The following is a 13,200-nucleotide window of genomic DNA, read 5'->3' on the forward strand; positions in this document are numbered from 1 at the left end:
CTAATGTGGAGTGGCCAGGTGTCAGATTTTAGGAAGAAATTCCTTTTGGAAAGCACTGAATGTTATCATCTTGACAAGAACTGACAGCAGAAAGACATTCTAACAACCTCCCATACTGCCACAAGGTCTGCCAGGGCCAATGGCTAGGTAGGAGGCTGAGCTAAAGCAGTGTAGCCTAAAGCAATGCCATACTCACTTGGAAGTTAGAGAGACCACATAGGAATCTGTCCCATAAATGGTGGAAGACTTGTTGTTCTTTGTATTTGCTAAACGAACCTGAGAAAGAGAATCTGATCAATATTGCTTCTGTTCCCAAACAGAAACGTGGATATCCCGCAGTGTAACGTCCCCATATGTTTTCCAGTCCATAACCAGCAACAGAAATAGAAAGCGCATTGCTTTCTGGTAGGTTGGAGAGCAAATGGAAAACTTGGAGCTGCAGTCATAGAATGGTTTGAGTTGAAAGGGACCTTAAAGATCATCTAATTCCAACCCTCCTGCTATTGGCAGGAACACCTTCCACTAGAAGGGAGTGGAAGGTGTCACACTTCCACATTTTTAGGAAGGCTCAGGAAAAGGACCAAAGGATCCAATAGAACCTCCAAGAACTGGGAACCAAAACCAGAAAATTTAAGCCATTGGAGTAATCCCCCTGTTGCTGATGGGTGCCCTAAGACCACAGAATAATGGTTCCTACCCTGCACCCTAGGTGCTTGCAGGCTCTCATAGCCCCTACATGGAAAAGAAAATCAGGCAAATAACAAGTTTCTCTACCTTTCCTTCAGCAAGACCAAAGACAATGATATTCTCCGCTGGCCACAATAAGCAGGTCACAGCACTCTGCCAAGGAGGAATTAAAAAGAGAGATAAGAGCTCCACTACACTTAGAAAATTTCTTGCCCCCTTGCTTGCTACGTAAGACAGCTCAGGAACAAGACCACTCAGTCCAAGAAAGAGAAGAGATGGGAGCATTGTGATGGACCTTAAAGTGGGATTAAGGCCCTCCATACTGAAACTTGAACTAGATAACAGTGAGCTAAGGTACAGTAAGAGGCTGAGAAGAGCTTAAACAGGGCATCAAATTTATACCTGCTGTTGTTCAGTATAGGTGCTCTTCTGAGGGGACCGCTCTTCGATTATGTGTGGTTTTCCAGATGTTATGTTCGAATGTATAAAATCACAGCTATTTTAAAATACTTTGTTGCAACAACAAATATAAATCAGAAAAAATAATTTTATTCTGCTAATTTCATAGCAGATATGAGAGTATCTGTACTTTGGGTCTTCATTTGCTGAATCACAAGTAGTGCTTATTTATATATTTTTGTTTACAAGCAAGATGGTTATCCAATGCTACCAAATAGGTCAGGCAGAAACAGATTCATTAAATTCATATCAAAGGAATTTTTAAAATCGGAGGTGTGGGGGTCAGCATGAAACCTAACTGTAAGAGAGAGCCAAAAGAGTTAATGAAGCCACTTTACATTTAAATTGAAAAATTTCAGTCAATGTTTGGCATTGTGCCACTAGCACCAGCTTCATAGGCGTATCTGTTCCATTTTAAGAATCTGAGCCTGCTTTAGATATATATACACTCTCATTTATTCATCTCACCTACTCTCCCCCACTCTTACCATTTATGTCACCAAACACAACAACTATCAGATACCAAAATGTCCCTGGATGCCTAAGCTGCTCATAACTTACATGTCCAACCAATCACCAAGATGCACCTTTTACTCTTCCTGTTCCCCAGACATCCACTTATTTCCCTCATTATCTGCCAAACCATTATTTTCAGTCTAACACAGTCACAAGCAGCCTAGCTGAAACTTAGAAACAAGCCTTACAAAGTGGTAACAAGCTCAGCAACTAGTGTAAGGAAGTCAAACTTGCAGATACTCATCCTGACCCTCTAGCAGGATGCCTTGCTTGTCAGCAGAGCAGAACAGTGTCACTGTTTTCACAAGATGCACAAGAGTGCCCAGCAGGTTTTGCAAATTGCAGGTGAGGGAAAGGGCCAAATAGATGATCTCCCATATTGACTGAATGTACCAAAAAATTGTAAATATAAATATTCAGCTACAGTGGAGAATCTACAGTGGAAAATCTACCCCATCAAGGAAAGAATGATAAGAAACCACACAGATAGCATTAGAAAAATAAAACATTCATTACGACAGAAATGGTAAAAAAGGCATAGGATAAATGAGAGAGTGAGAGAAAATAGAAATAAACAACTAAATTAAAATACAAAAACTGTACACATGCTGCGTGCAACATCTAAGCCTTGCAAGAGGCAAGCAGCCTCCCATCAGGCTGCTAGCCAGGTGCTGCAGCAAGGGAGAGCCAGAGGGACAGGAAGCAGCGCTAGTCATTGCCAGCATACTCAAGCAGCAAGCAATAAACAATGAAAGGACTCTCCACATCTGGAGAGTCCTTGATATCCATATCTGGTATAACCGTAATGTTCAAGAAAGGGGCAAGTGGATACCAAGCCCTTCTTGTTCTCTTTTCCTCATTCTTGACACTCTTTTCCAGTCTCATGATCACTCAGTGCAGCAGGTCAACCACAGAGAAACAAAGGCTGACCAACAGCTTTCTTCCCTTATTGTCAGAGCAATAGAATTATATTTGTCCCCATTCTGCAGCCAGCACTGAGTGTTGAGAGATGGTGGATGGCCCTCCTATGAGCATGCCTCTGAGTATGCGCAGTGACATATAATTATTTTTATCCTACAGCTACTTCAGAAAATGGAGTTAAACAGGAGTCTAAGTCTCACCATTTGGATGAACTTGTTGCATATCACCTTCTTGTCGCCCCTGCAGAAAAAGGCCAACAACAGCAGACAAAAATGACTTGATGAACTTGGTAAAACTGCCCATTCTGGATACCCTACTGTTTGTATTCAGTTCATTTTAATATTGTCAAACACAGGTGAGTTAAGTTTTATATGCCGGTGGTCCACCACAAGCCAACTTTAGGCAGAAAATTAAAGAAAAAAAAAAGGTTCTACATTTTGCAAGACTAAGGCTATTGGAAAATATGGGAATTATCTGAGCTTCCAAAATTTTGGTGACATGCCTTTCTGAGCAGCTTAGGAACAACACATACAAGCAAACGACGCTGAAGTGATGCAGCCATGTGCCTCAGTTCCACATCTGTGAAACAGCGCCTTCATTTTGCAGCCATAGCCCCACAGAAGTTGGCACATGCTCCCACCGAGTTCCACAAAGACTGTTCAAGGACACACGATCTGTTGCTATCTGAGCGATTAATTGCAGGTTAGACAATGTGCACCACAGCACATACTACACTGAGGACCAGGCCTGGATGCACACCCACACCAGCATCCAGAAAGTGTACTACACGGAAAGGAGGGAGAGCACCGCTCCCTTCTCACGGGTGCGGCACTGGTCACTCCACCACCAGACTCACCACTCTTCTCCGATCCTGTAGACATAGACAATGTTGTCCGTTTGGCCGATGGCGATTTTGGTGGAGTCCGGGGAGAACGCCATGCCTTTGACCACGTAGCTCTTCCTCCCATACTGTGGACGCGAAGGCAGCTTGAGCCACGGGGGAAGGCTGGCACGGCCCGGCCGCACGTGCACCGACCAGCCCCCAGCCCACGACCGCACCCCAGCCGCGGCAGGCCCTGCTGGCAGCAGCCCGGGCCCGGGGCCCTCACCTTGGCGTCGGCGGGCTTGGTGGAGAACTTGTCGCGGCGCTCGCCGTGCTCGTCGTACAGCAGCACCACGCGGTCTGCGGTGCACACGGCGAAGCGGCCGCTGTTGGCCGACCAGGCCATGCAGGTCACCCGCGCAGTGCCGTCCTGCGGGACACACGCAGCCTCAGGCGCCGCCGCACCCCGACCCCCCCGGTCCCCCCGGTCCCCCCCGGCCCGGCCCGACCTGCGGGGCTAGTAGCGTCCGCACGTGCCGCAGCTGCATCGCGCCGAGAGCGGGATCGGGACGGGACCGGGACTGGACCGCGCCGCCGCCGCCGCCGCCGGGCCCCCCTCTCAACCCGCCCCCGTTGCCCCGGCAACCCCAGGGCCTCCGCCGCTGCTGACGTCAACGCGCCGAGCCCGGCAGCGGACGGCGCCCCCCCCACCGGCCCGCCCCGCCCGGCCCCCGCCGTCTCGGTACCGGCAGGGCTCGGCCTCGGCTCCGCCATGGAGGCGCTGCGGGCGGCGGGGCGCGCCGTACTCCGGAGTCCGCGCCTCGCCCGGCACGGCCTGGGGCTCTGCCGGCGGCGCAGTGAGTGCGGGCCACGGGTGCCGGGAGCGGGCGGGGCCCGGGCGTCGGGCTCGGCTGCGGCGCGTGGCTCCGGGCCCTCCGCGGTGCCGGTGCACGGGCGGGGGGCGGGGAGCGCTCTTCTCCGTCCGGCCGGGCCCGGGACGCGGCCGCCCGCCGGGCGGGGCGGAGGCCGGGGGGCCGGGGGCCAGGCCGTGGTTGCGGGGGGTTCGCGGGGGCTGCGGGGCTGCAGGCGGGGCGGGTCGGGCCAGCGGCGCCGTGGGCCGTTCGCGCGGCCCTGGCAGCGCTGTCCCCGTCGGGCCGGCTCCTGCCCCGCGTTGCCATTGAGATCGTGCGTGCCGGCGCGTTGAAAGGCCTCGGGTGGCTGTCCTAGACGGTGGCATCGGTGCTGCCGGGGCATGGTGTGCCCCATCTGCGGGCACCGTTTCCTGCCTCCGTGAGATTTGGTCTTCCTGAACCGCTGCATCCGGTCCTGTGCAGGTGTGGAAATGCACAGTGAGTGCGACAGGTCTGCAGGTAGCTCGCCGTGGGGTGACTGCCCGCTGGTCCTGGGTAGGCTGACCCCACAGGCCCAGCAGGAGGGCAGTGCATGGGCTTCCTCCTTCGCAGCTACCCAGCCGCTTTACTGGGTCAGCAGTGCTCGCTCTGGCAGCCTCTAGCGTGTTTGAGCTGTTCTCAAAGCTTGGAGTGAGACGGGGTGTTTTTTACCCAGGGGAGAGAGAGGTCCCTGACACTTGCATGGTATCGAGGTGGGTTCCCTGGCAGTTTTAGGAGTGCTGCAAAAATAAGGTCTCTTGATTTCCCTGTGGGCTCAGGTTATTCCAATTATGAGTCAGAGCTTTTTCAAGCATGTCAGTAATCTTCTGGGAGCTAATCCCAGGGAAGAGATGAAGAATAACCTGAAAAGTATTATTTTAGCGTGAACAGTGGATACCTAGGCAATTCCCAGGGAAGCATTCAAATCCAGTCTTTCTAATGGTGCACATAACTTCTCTGGTCCTGTTCCCTCCCTCCTCTGTGGGATGAATCCCTGAGAACAAGATGGAGTCTGTGGCTCCCTGCATCTTCGTCCTTCTTACCTCCTCTCTTACCATCCTTGTGCTGTTTAGAATTTGAGGAGGTAAATATGTACTGATTTCTGCTTCAGCTCTCTTTGAAAGCATCACCAGGAAGTACTTGGTATGAGAGAAGCATTCCTTTGTGTATGGTACTAGCCTGATAAATACAGCTTTTGCCTTTGACTCTCACTTTGAGAGTGAACTTTCTGTCGAAGGCAATGGCTTTGTCTTGTGGGATCAGAACTTGAAAACAGTGCTTGTTTTGTGTGTCTTCCACCAGTAATAGTGTTATCAGGACTGACTGTAGGGTCAGGGCTCCTTCTACTACCTGTCTGGTGAAACAGACTGGTTTCTGAAGGAAACTGGACATGCTGAGGACTGTGTAGAGGCAATCTAGGGAAGTCGAGGGAGGCGATTCTCCCCCCATATTCCACTCTCGTGAGACCCCACCTGGAATGCTGTGTTCATCTCTGAGGCTCCCAGCATAAGAAAGATGTTGACCTGTCAGAGTATTTTTAAATTATTTTGTATTTTATTTATTTTCTGACTGCAGCAATAGGGTTTCAAAAGAGAGAACACAGGAAACAGAGACCAGTGCCCCTTCCATTCTGTGACCTCCACAGTAATGCACATGGGAGATCTCTTCCCTCTGTGCATTGGACTTCATCCATAAAACATGTTTTTTGTGAAGCTAGTTTGCACCCTTGAAACACCAGTCTAAGCTCTTCCTTAACACAGAGCCTTTATAGGGTGATTGTTTCCCAACCAGCTCTGCTTCAACTGTGAGTGCTGGACAAACTACCCCTCTCCTGGCAGCCTGCTGCTGTAGACAATAGCCAGAGGTTTGGCTTTGATTATGCTGGGACTACTTGGGGATTTTGATCTGACTAAGTGGGGCAGCAAATGCTGCTGTTCCTGAGGTGTGCATGCAGCCTAGATCATGAGATGAATACAGTACAGAGCACATGCTGCTTGTAGTGAGAGAGACCTGTGAACGATAGGTTTTGGCAGATAGCATTGAACACTGCGGTATCTGAGGCTCTATGTAGATATGCAGGAGTTTACTATTTTGCTGGCAGAGCTTGTACCTCCAGGAATGGGGACTAAAAGCTTCAGGGGTGAACTCTCCTTTCATTCTGTTCTTATTCCAAGAATGTCACAGAGCCAGGAGAGCACCCTGGTGAGTGCAGGTAGAAGCACTGCTGCCGAGAGCACTGAAGCTGCAGTGGAGTGGTTCTGCTGGGACTAGCCATGTGGCTGCTGAGTCATTTTTTTCTTTACAGAGCTTCCTGAGAGCTGGGCTGATATGCAGGAGCCGCTGCTTGAGGGGATGTGCTTCACACTGAAGTATCTGGGCATGACACTGGTGGAGAAACCCAAAGGAGAAGACATGGCAGCTGCTGCCATCCGCCGGATCATTGCCACGGTGAGAGCCAGCCCTGGGCCCTGCTGTGCTGGGGTAGAGAAGAGCCCATGTGGAGGCCAGCCCCACCCCCCACCCCCACCCCCCCCCCCCCCCCAAAAAAAAAAGAAAAAAAAGCATCAGGTCTCAGCCCTGAACTCCAGCTAGGGACTGCACTGTTCCCAAGGGAGGGTGGTGTGCAAGAGGCTGTCTGTCCCCCATCTCTGTGCTGTGGGGGAAGCTGTCTTCCTGCAGGACAGCTGCCATTACCTGCTTCCACAATGGGAACACAGCTGGGAGCAGGGCTGTGCCCCTCTCTGCATGGAAAGGAGGGTGAGGGCTGGGGGAGGTGGGATCTGTCCTATCCCACGTGCATGGCAATAGCATGAAGGGACTCCAGGGATGTTCTGCACAGGATTGTGCCTCATCTCCAGTCTCTTCCTTTCTTACCCCTAAGGCAGGATCCTGCCTTTATAGCGAGGGTCCAAGTGGGTGGCTTTCTGTACAGAGTCTGGGGGACTCAACAAGGTGGGGTGAGGGCCCTCACTGGGTTTGCAGAGGTGTCTGGTGTTTCCCCACTGCCAGGCACGGGTGGGAGCTCGCAAGTTCCAGAAGGTGATTCTGACAGTGTCTCCGAGGGGCATCTCGCTGCAAGACGCAGACACAAAGGAGATTGTTGAGAACATCTCCATCTACAGGTGGGCATAGTGTGTAGAAGGGCGGCCTGGGTGTTCCCTAGCAGCCAGCAGGAGACTGATGGGATCCTGAGGAGCTAGGGTGGGCTGGGCCTTCTGTTAGTAATACTGTGTGCCTTAGGTCTTCTTTTGGCTCCCTGAGACCAGCTCCCTCTCCCTGCTGCACCCCACAGCACTGCTTGGGTCTAAATGCAGGCAGGGGCCTGGGTTGCTTTGTGTTCTGGGTCAGTCTGTCTGGCCTTTTCTGCAGGCCCTGCTTGTCTCTTCTGCATCCTGCATTCAGCAAGATGTCAGATCAGGGCTGATGGCTGGAAAGCCACCACAGCAAGGGCAGGACTGCATGTCTGCCTTTCTTTGTTGACACAGGACCAGAGGACTGCCCTTCTGGCTGCAGTGGAATGAGGGTACCTTGGCCTGCAGCTCACTTGGGTTGGCTAAAGGCAGTTTCTGGGAGAGCTCATTGGTTTATTATTATTAACTGCTGCCTGCTGTGCTTTAGCTGGACTGGATGTCGGTGGGTGCTGTGTGTGAGGAGAGGATGGCTGAAGGCTGGTGGCAAGATGTGAAGCAGGGTCAGGACAAATTCTTGGTGCAAAATTTGGGTCTCGGCACAGGAGCTGATGTGCTAAGGCAGACACTGCCTGGCCTCCAGTTGTGTTTTTGAAGGTGATCACCTGTTTTTCTTTTTGTCTTAGTGTTTGAGTTTGCACCTCAACTTGAATTGGGCATCAGAGGACCAAAGAGCACACTGGGGCAACACGAGAGGGGAATACCTGTGGACTTATGAGTTCTAGGTGCCAGGCAGCCTTTGATCCTTGCTGGGGTGCTGGGCTGCCTGATATCCAGGGCAGGTGAAAGTCTCAGGCTGTCGGCAATGCTTGTTTGTGTTCTGGGAGAAGAGCAGAAGACTTGTGCAGTGTTCCCCTGTTACTCCGAGCAGCTACTCTCTGTCCACAGGATCTCCTACTGCACAACAGACAAGCTGCAGAACAAAATCTTTGCTTATGTTGCGCAGAGCCAGGAGAGTGGGGCACTGGAGTGCCATGCCTTCCTCTCACCCAAGAAGAAGATTGTAAGCACTTCTCTTCTGCTCTTGGTTCTTTGAGGTAAGGGCAGGAGCAAGGCCCTTTCTTCTTCCCCTTCAGAGGGAGGAGACCCTTATCTCTGTGCACCTTAGCTGGAAATAGAGACAGGGAATGCATGTTTCCTCACATTCTGCAGAGGTGGGTGGTGAGCAATAGAAAGTTCTTCAGTCCCAGTTCCTCTGGGATCTCCTCTTGGGAATGGCTGGCCCACAAAGCATTGAACTCTGGCCTTCCACATGTGTGCTCCATAGGGAAGAGCAGCGAGGGACTGCTTGAGGCTCTCAGATCTTGGGCAGCAGTGTTGTCTTTGATGGCAGAGACAGAAGTAGACACTCTCTCTCTTTCTTGTACACAGGCCCAGGCTGTGACTCTGACTGTGGCCCAGGCCTTCCAGATGGCACTGGATCTCTGGGAAGCAGCAAATGCAGGTAGGAAGGAATTTCTCAGACACTTCCCTCGGCCTAGCCTTGGGATTGGGGTCTTTAGTGTGGGACCCTGTCTTGGGCTGTGTGGAGGAGAGCTGGCTTGCTGCCTGGCTGGTGAAATGCACCAACCAGGGAGATCATTGTCCCTGCTGTTGTGCTCTCTGCCACTGTCCCGTGTGGGGAGCCTGCCCTATCTCTGGCTGGGGGCATCCCTGCTATCCATGCTGAACTCCTCTGCATTGCTGAGCTATAGCACATCTTAGGGCCCTGTGGGAATTGCCTTGAGTGGTGATCCCCCACTTTTCTTTGCGTTTTCCCCTAAGCACAACAGGGTTATCTGTCCCTTGTCCACAGTCCTGCCTGTGCATTCCCTGCTAGGCCTTCTTCAGGTTCCACGCACTAACTCTGCTGCTTTTGCCCTGTCCCAGGCTCTAGGCAGGAACAGCCCCTTCACCCTCCATGTGTCTTGGAGCACAGTGAACCCGGCAGAGCAAGTGAGCCAGCCCCCCCGGGGAGCCCTCCCTTCAGACACCAATTCGGGGTACAGTATGTGCAAGTCTGGCCTGTGCCCAGGCCTGTCTTGCATTAGGGCAAGAAAAAGAGTAACCCTTACACAGCTCCCTCCTCTTGGCCTTTCAGGACCCTGTTGTTATCTGCACAGCCTCCCTTGCACACGGAGGCCTGACATGTCAAGGGGCACTCTGTCTGGCTCACAAGGCAGGAGCCTCAGCTGGACTTTGCTCCAGGAACTCCCCTGTCAGGTCCAGCATTGCAGCAACCCTCAGCCCTGCTCTGCTGGCCCTGTCAAATAGGGAGCTGTAACCTGCTCTGTACTCTTGGTGCTATAGCTTGGAGTGACACAACCTCTCTCAAGGAGATGAGGAGCCTTTGTCTGGTCATTATCTTGCAGTCTGGGATAAGGCTCAGCCCTGCTCATCTGCAGAGCACCCACTGCATGTCCAGAGCCAGCCAAAGCATTCCCAGTGTTATAAGTCTCTCTCATTGTGGCCTTGTCCAGGAGCCTCTGGATGCTTGCTCCTTTACCTCATGCTTCCAGCATTGGCACAGCCTGGCAGTGGTTGCGGTCATCCTTGCTTGCAGCCTGCTCCTGGCCCTCCAGCTGGGAGATGTGCTAACCCTGCTCTTGTCTCTGGGTAAAGGTGAGCTGTGTGCTCCGGCTGTCTCAGTTTGGTGGTTCATTCCCAACTCACACCCTGTGTTTGGTGCTCTTCTGGCTGGGGGAATGTGAGAAGAACCTTGGTCTGTCTCTCCCCTTGTGTGGCTGTGTGTATGAGCCCCAAAGATTTCAGCAGCCCAGCACTGCAGGCAGCAATTTCCCCCCCTACTGCTTCTAGGCACATCTTATCCATGTCATGCCTGGTGGGTGACTGTGTCTTATGAAGGTACTGGGGACAGTCCTGCTGCTCCAGAACAGGCTCTGGGCAGCCCAGCCTGGCTCCTGGTAGAGACCTACCTGTTTGTTTCTTTGTTTGCAAGGAGGAGGAAGAGGAGGAGGAAGATGAAAACCTTGAGGAAACTTTACCTGGGTAGGTGGTGAGCTGCTGCTACTGCACAGAGAGCACACTGATGAACCCTGTCTTACTTCCTTCTCTGTGCCCCATGCAAGGGGAGCTGTTGAAGCCGTGAGCACTGTGGGAGCTTGGAGGAGATCTGCATGGGAGCAGGGGGGAGTTTTCTCCTGCTTTCTCTGCCTCTGTCAGCTGAGATGTTGAATGTACAGGGGGCTGAGCTGTGGAGGGGCAGATCTGGCAGTACAGCTCTTGCAGTGGGAGTTAGATGCATACCCTCAGGATGTGCCCAGACATGTCTTTTGTTCTATTTCTGCCACTCTGCTGAGGCCAGCCTATCCAGACATGCTTCTCAGGTGGGACTCAGAATTGTCTCTCTCCTTCCACTGATTTCCCTGGGGCTTGGGCCAAGATGGAGGCCTGGTTATGTGGACTCTGTGGACTAGGGCCTGGGACTGAGCTTGGGAGTAGCTGATGGTACATAAGCAGAGGATTAATCCAATGGTCTTTTGCAGAGGTGCTTGTGGTGGTGGGTTTGATCAGCCTTTCCTGTTATGGCTGTTCTCACACACCTGTCAAACCAGTGCCTGATGGGTCTGGCAGTACTGTCAGGCTGGAACTGTGCTGAGCAGGTATCATCTTGGAAACAGCACGTGTGCAGGCTGAAGCTCTTTGTGTTCCTGTGATATTGCCACCTGTTGTCTGGGGGGGATTCTTGATAGGAAGGAGATACAGCTGTGCAGTCTCAGGATGGGCTAGCCTGGGGAAAGGGTTTGGTAGCAATGAGCCTAGGGCCTTCTGCAGTCTGAGTACCTGGTAACTGCTGTTCCATGCCATGCCTATTCTGCTGAAGGTCATGAGCATGGGTCTCTCAGCAGGTGCTTGGCGGTGATGGGTGTTCTGTTCTCTTCCAAAGCTGCATGGAGGAGCTGGGGAGGGAAGTCCACAGTCCAGCAGGTAAGCTCCCTCCCTCTGTGTTGCTTTGCCACATCCCCCAGCATGTTCTCTGCAGAGGGAGGGGGATGACAATTCACCTGGGTAAGTCTGCTTCCCCTCCCTGGCTGGGTTCCCAACTGCAAACCTCATGGACCAGGTCTCCCTCCTTCTTGCTTTTCAGAGTTGACACCTCTTGTGCCCAGACCGAACTTGCCTACTGCGCAGCTACCGCTGAGCTGGCCCCGCTTGGGGCAACCCCCAGGCTGCTGGAAGGGGCTGGGAGAGGTTGGAGTCCCCCCCACAGCTGGCCTTGGGACTGATGGCCCCGAGGCTACACTGGGCTAAGCCAAGTCTCTGCAGCAATGGACCAGCCACTCAGGATTCACCCTGTGCCTGCACCCAGGCAAGCCAGTGCCTGCCCCTGCTCCCTGCACTGTCCCCAGGCGCAGGGGCTACTGACACAACTGCCATGCGGTGCGCAGACTGCAACACCCACTCCTTGTTGTGCTGTCCACCTGCATTAACCACCTTGAACTGCAGTTGCTCCTTGTTCCCCTTTAAGGCTGTTGGACTAGTGTTCCTCACTCTGCCCACTCCCATTGCAGGCACAGCCACCGCAGGTGCCCTGTGCCTGCAGAATGTAGCCAGTGCACCCAGAGCTGTGTATCCAACTGCTCCTCATAGTGGCAACTGGGGACCAGTTGAGGCTGAGCAGCCTGCTGTGTCTGTGTGAGGGGGGGGTCTTACTCAGCAAACTGAATTTGCATATGATCCTCAGGGAGCTATAGCTCTTGGCCAGAAGAGCTCTTCCCTGCAGTTCAGCCCTACACCATCCTGTGAGTGAAATTAGCTGGTTTTTAAAGGAAAGCTCTGCCATTTGTAGGGAAATAAACTGAGGTGTGGTGTTTTGTTTTTTTTTTAAACTGATGTCATTTGGGTTTGAGTGCTGGATGGGGGCTTTGTGCAAGCACATGAAGTACCGTGTCCCCTATGCTACCTACAGCGAGGCTTCCTTTCTGGTGGCAGGGGCCTGTGCTGTCTGTCAGGGAGCCTGCAGCTGCACTGAGTCTCTCATTTTATTAGCTGCTGGCCCTGAGGGAGCCATCTCCCCTGTGCCAAGGGCTGCAAGGGCCTGGGGTGGCCTTAGCCTTGCTATCTGGGAAGAATCTGGTCCAGGCTGTGCTGGACTGGAGCATCTTGGGCACCAGTGAATGTCATCTGCACAACAGGAGCTGACAGCTGATCCTGCCTGAGGCCAGGGAGGACACAAGCCCCATGTGTGCTAGCAGGTCTCAACCTCTCCCACCTCTGTGCTTGCTGTTTTGGGATGCTCTTGCCCTGCTGCACATTTGTCTGTGGTCTGGAGAAATGGGCAAGTCACACACTCGGTTTCCTTCCCCAGATAGAGCAGGGGAGGCTGCAGCCAGCAGGATGCCTGGTTTCTCTGGCAAGCACTAGGTTTGCAGCTGCTTCCCAGCTGCGGACCTTGCTGCTGGGCTGCTGTCGCATCGCAGTGCATGTCCCCTTCTAAGGCTGGTGACACTGGCAGACTGAGCAGGGACTTACTGCCTGCAGCCTGAGGTTGCGGAGCTGTTTTCCCAGTATATGCTTTAAGCAGGTGCTGTGGGGAAGGTTTGTAGTGGTGCATTGGGGAGGATTGAGTCCATGCACACTCCCCACCCCCCCCCCCCCCCCACTTCCAGTCTTGCATGTTTGAGTCCTAGTCTCATGCCTTTCTTCCCACAGCTGAGGCTACGGGGCAATTTGTAGTCATTATTGGGGTCATTAGGGTGAGTAGGTTGTTGTCAAG

At 53.0% G+C, this 13,200-nt stretch overlaps 2 protein-coding genes across 16 annotated transcripts in view; one reads left to right on the forward strand and one right to left on the reverse strand.

Moving 5' to 3' along the window:
• IFT172 (intraflagellar transport 172) overlaps positions 1-4,078 on the reverse strand; it is a 48,884-nt gene extending 44,806 nt beyond the window's left edge. For 2 of the 3 annotated variants that reach the window (XM_066995299.1, XM_048055220.2), the window contains exons 1-6: positions 3,916-4,078; positions 3,693-3,836; positions 3,440-3,552; positions 2,784-2,823; positions 775-840; positions 197-276 (exon numbers count right to left, since the gene is read on the reverse strand). In XM_066995299.1, the coding sequence (XP_066851400.1) occupies positions 197-276; positions 775-840; positions 2,784-2,823; positions 3,440-3,552; positions 3,693-3,836; positions 3,916-3,954 (482 nt within the window). In that variant the 5' untranslated portion in view covers positions 3,955-4,078. The remainder of the gene's footprint in view (positions 1-196; positions 277-774; positions 841-2,783; positions 2,824-3,439; positions 3,553-3,692; positions 3,837-3,915) is intronic. The other variant, XM_066995300.1, reaches the window with a different exon arrangement.
• Positions 4,079-4,080: 2 nt separating this feature from the next.
• Positions 4,081-12,313, forward strand: LOC106049323 (low density lipoprotein receptor adapter protein 1-like). 13 transcript variants are annotated; one of them, XR_010830729.1, is made up of 10 exons: positions 4,081-4,263; positions 6,602-6,744; positions 7,306-7,418; positions 8,373-8,487; positions 8,856-8,928; positions 9,354-9,466; positions 9,944-10,085; positions 10,423-10,472; positions 11,371-11,411; positions 11,572-12,313. XR_010830729.1 is itself a non-coding variant. In XM_066995317.1 (9 exons), the coding sequence occupies exons 1-9, from the start codon at positions 4,179-4,181 to the stop codon at positions 11,575-11,577; spliced, it is 780 nt and encodes a 259-aa protein (XP_066851418.1). In that variant the 5' UTR covers positions 4,083-4,178; the 3' UTR covers positions 11,578-12,313. The 13 variants fall into 13 exon arrangements, 4 of the variants coding, with proteins under 4 accessions (XP_066851417.1, XP_066851418.1, XP_066851419.1 ...); XR_010830730.1 differs by having other exon boundaries at positions 11,308-11,411; positions 11,572-11,638; XR_010830732.1 differs by having other exon boundaries at positions 11,333-11,411; positions 11,572-11,631.
• The last annotated feature ends 887 nt before the right edge of the window (positions 12,314-13,200 follow it).

Source organism: Anser cygnoides, chromosome 3 (assembly GCF_040182565.1).
Source record: "Anser cygnoides isolate HZ-2024a breed goose chromosome 3, Taihu_goose_T2T_genome, whole genome shotgun sequence".
Lineage (NCBI taxonomy): Eukaryota > Metazoa > Chordata > Aves > Anseriformes > Anatidae > Anser > Anser cygnoides.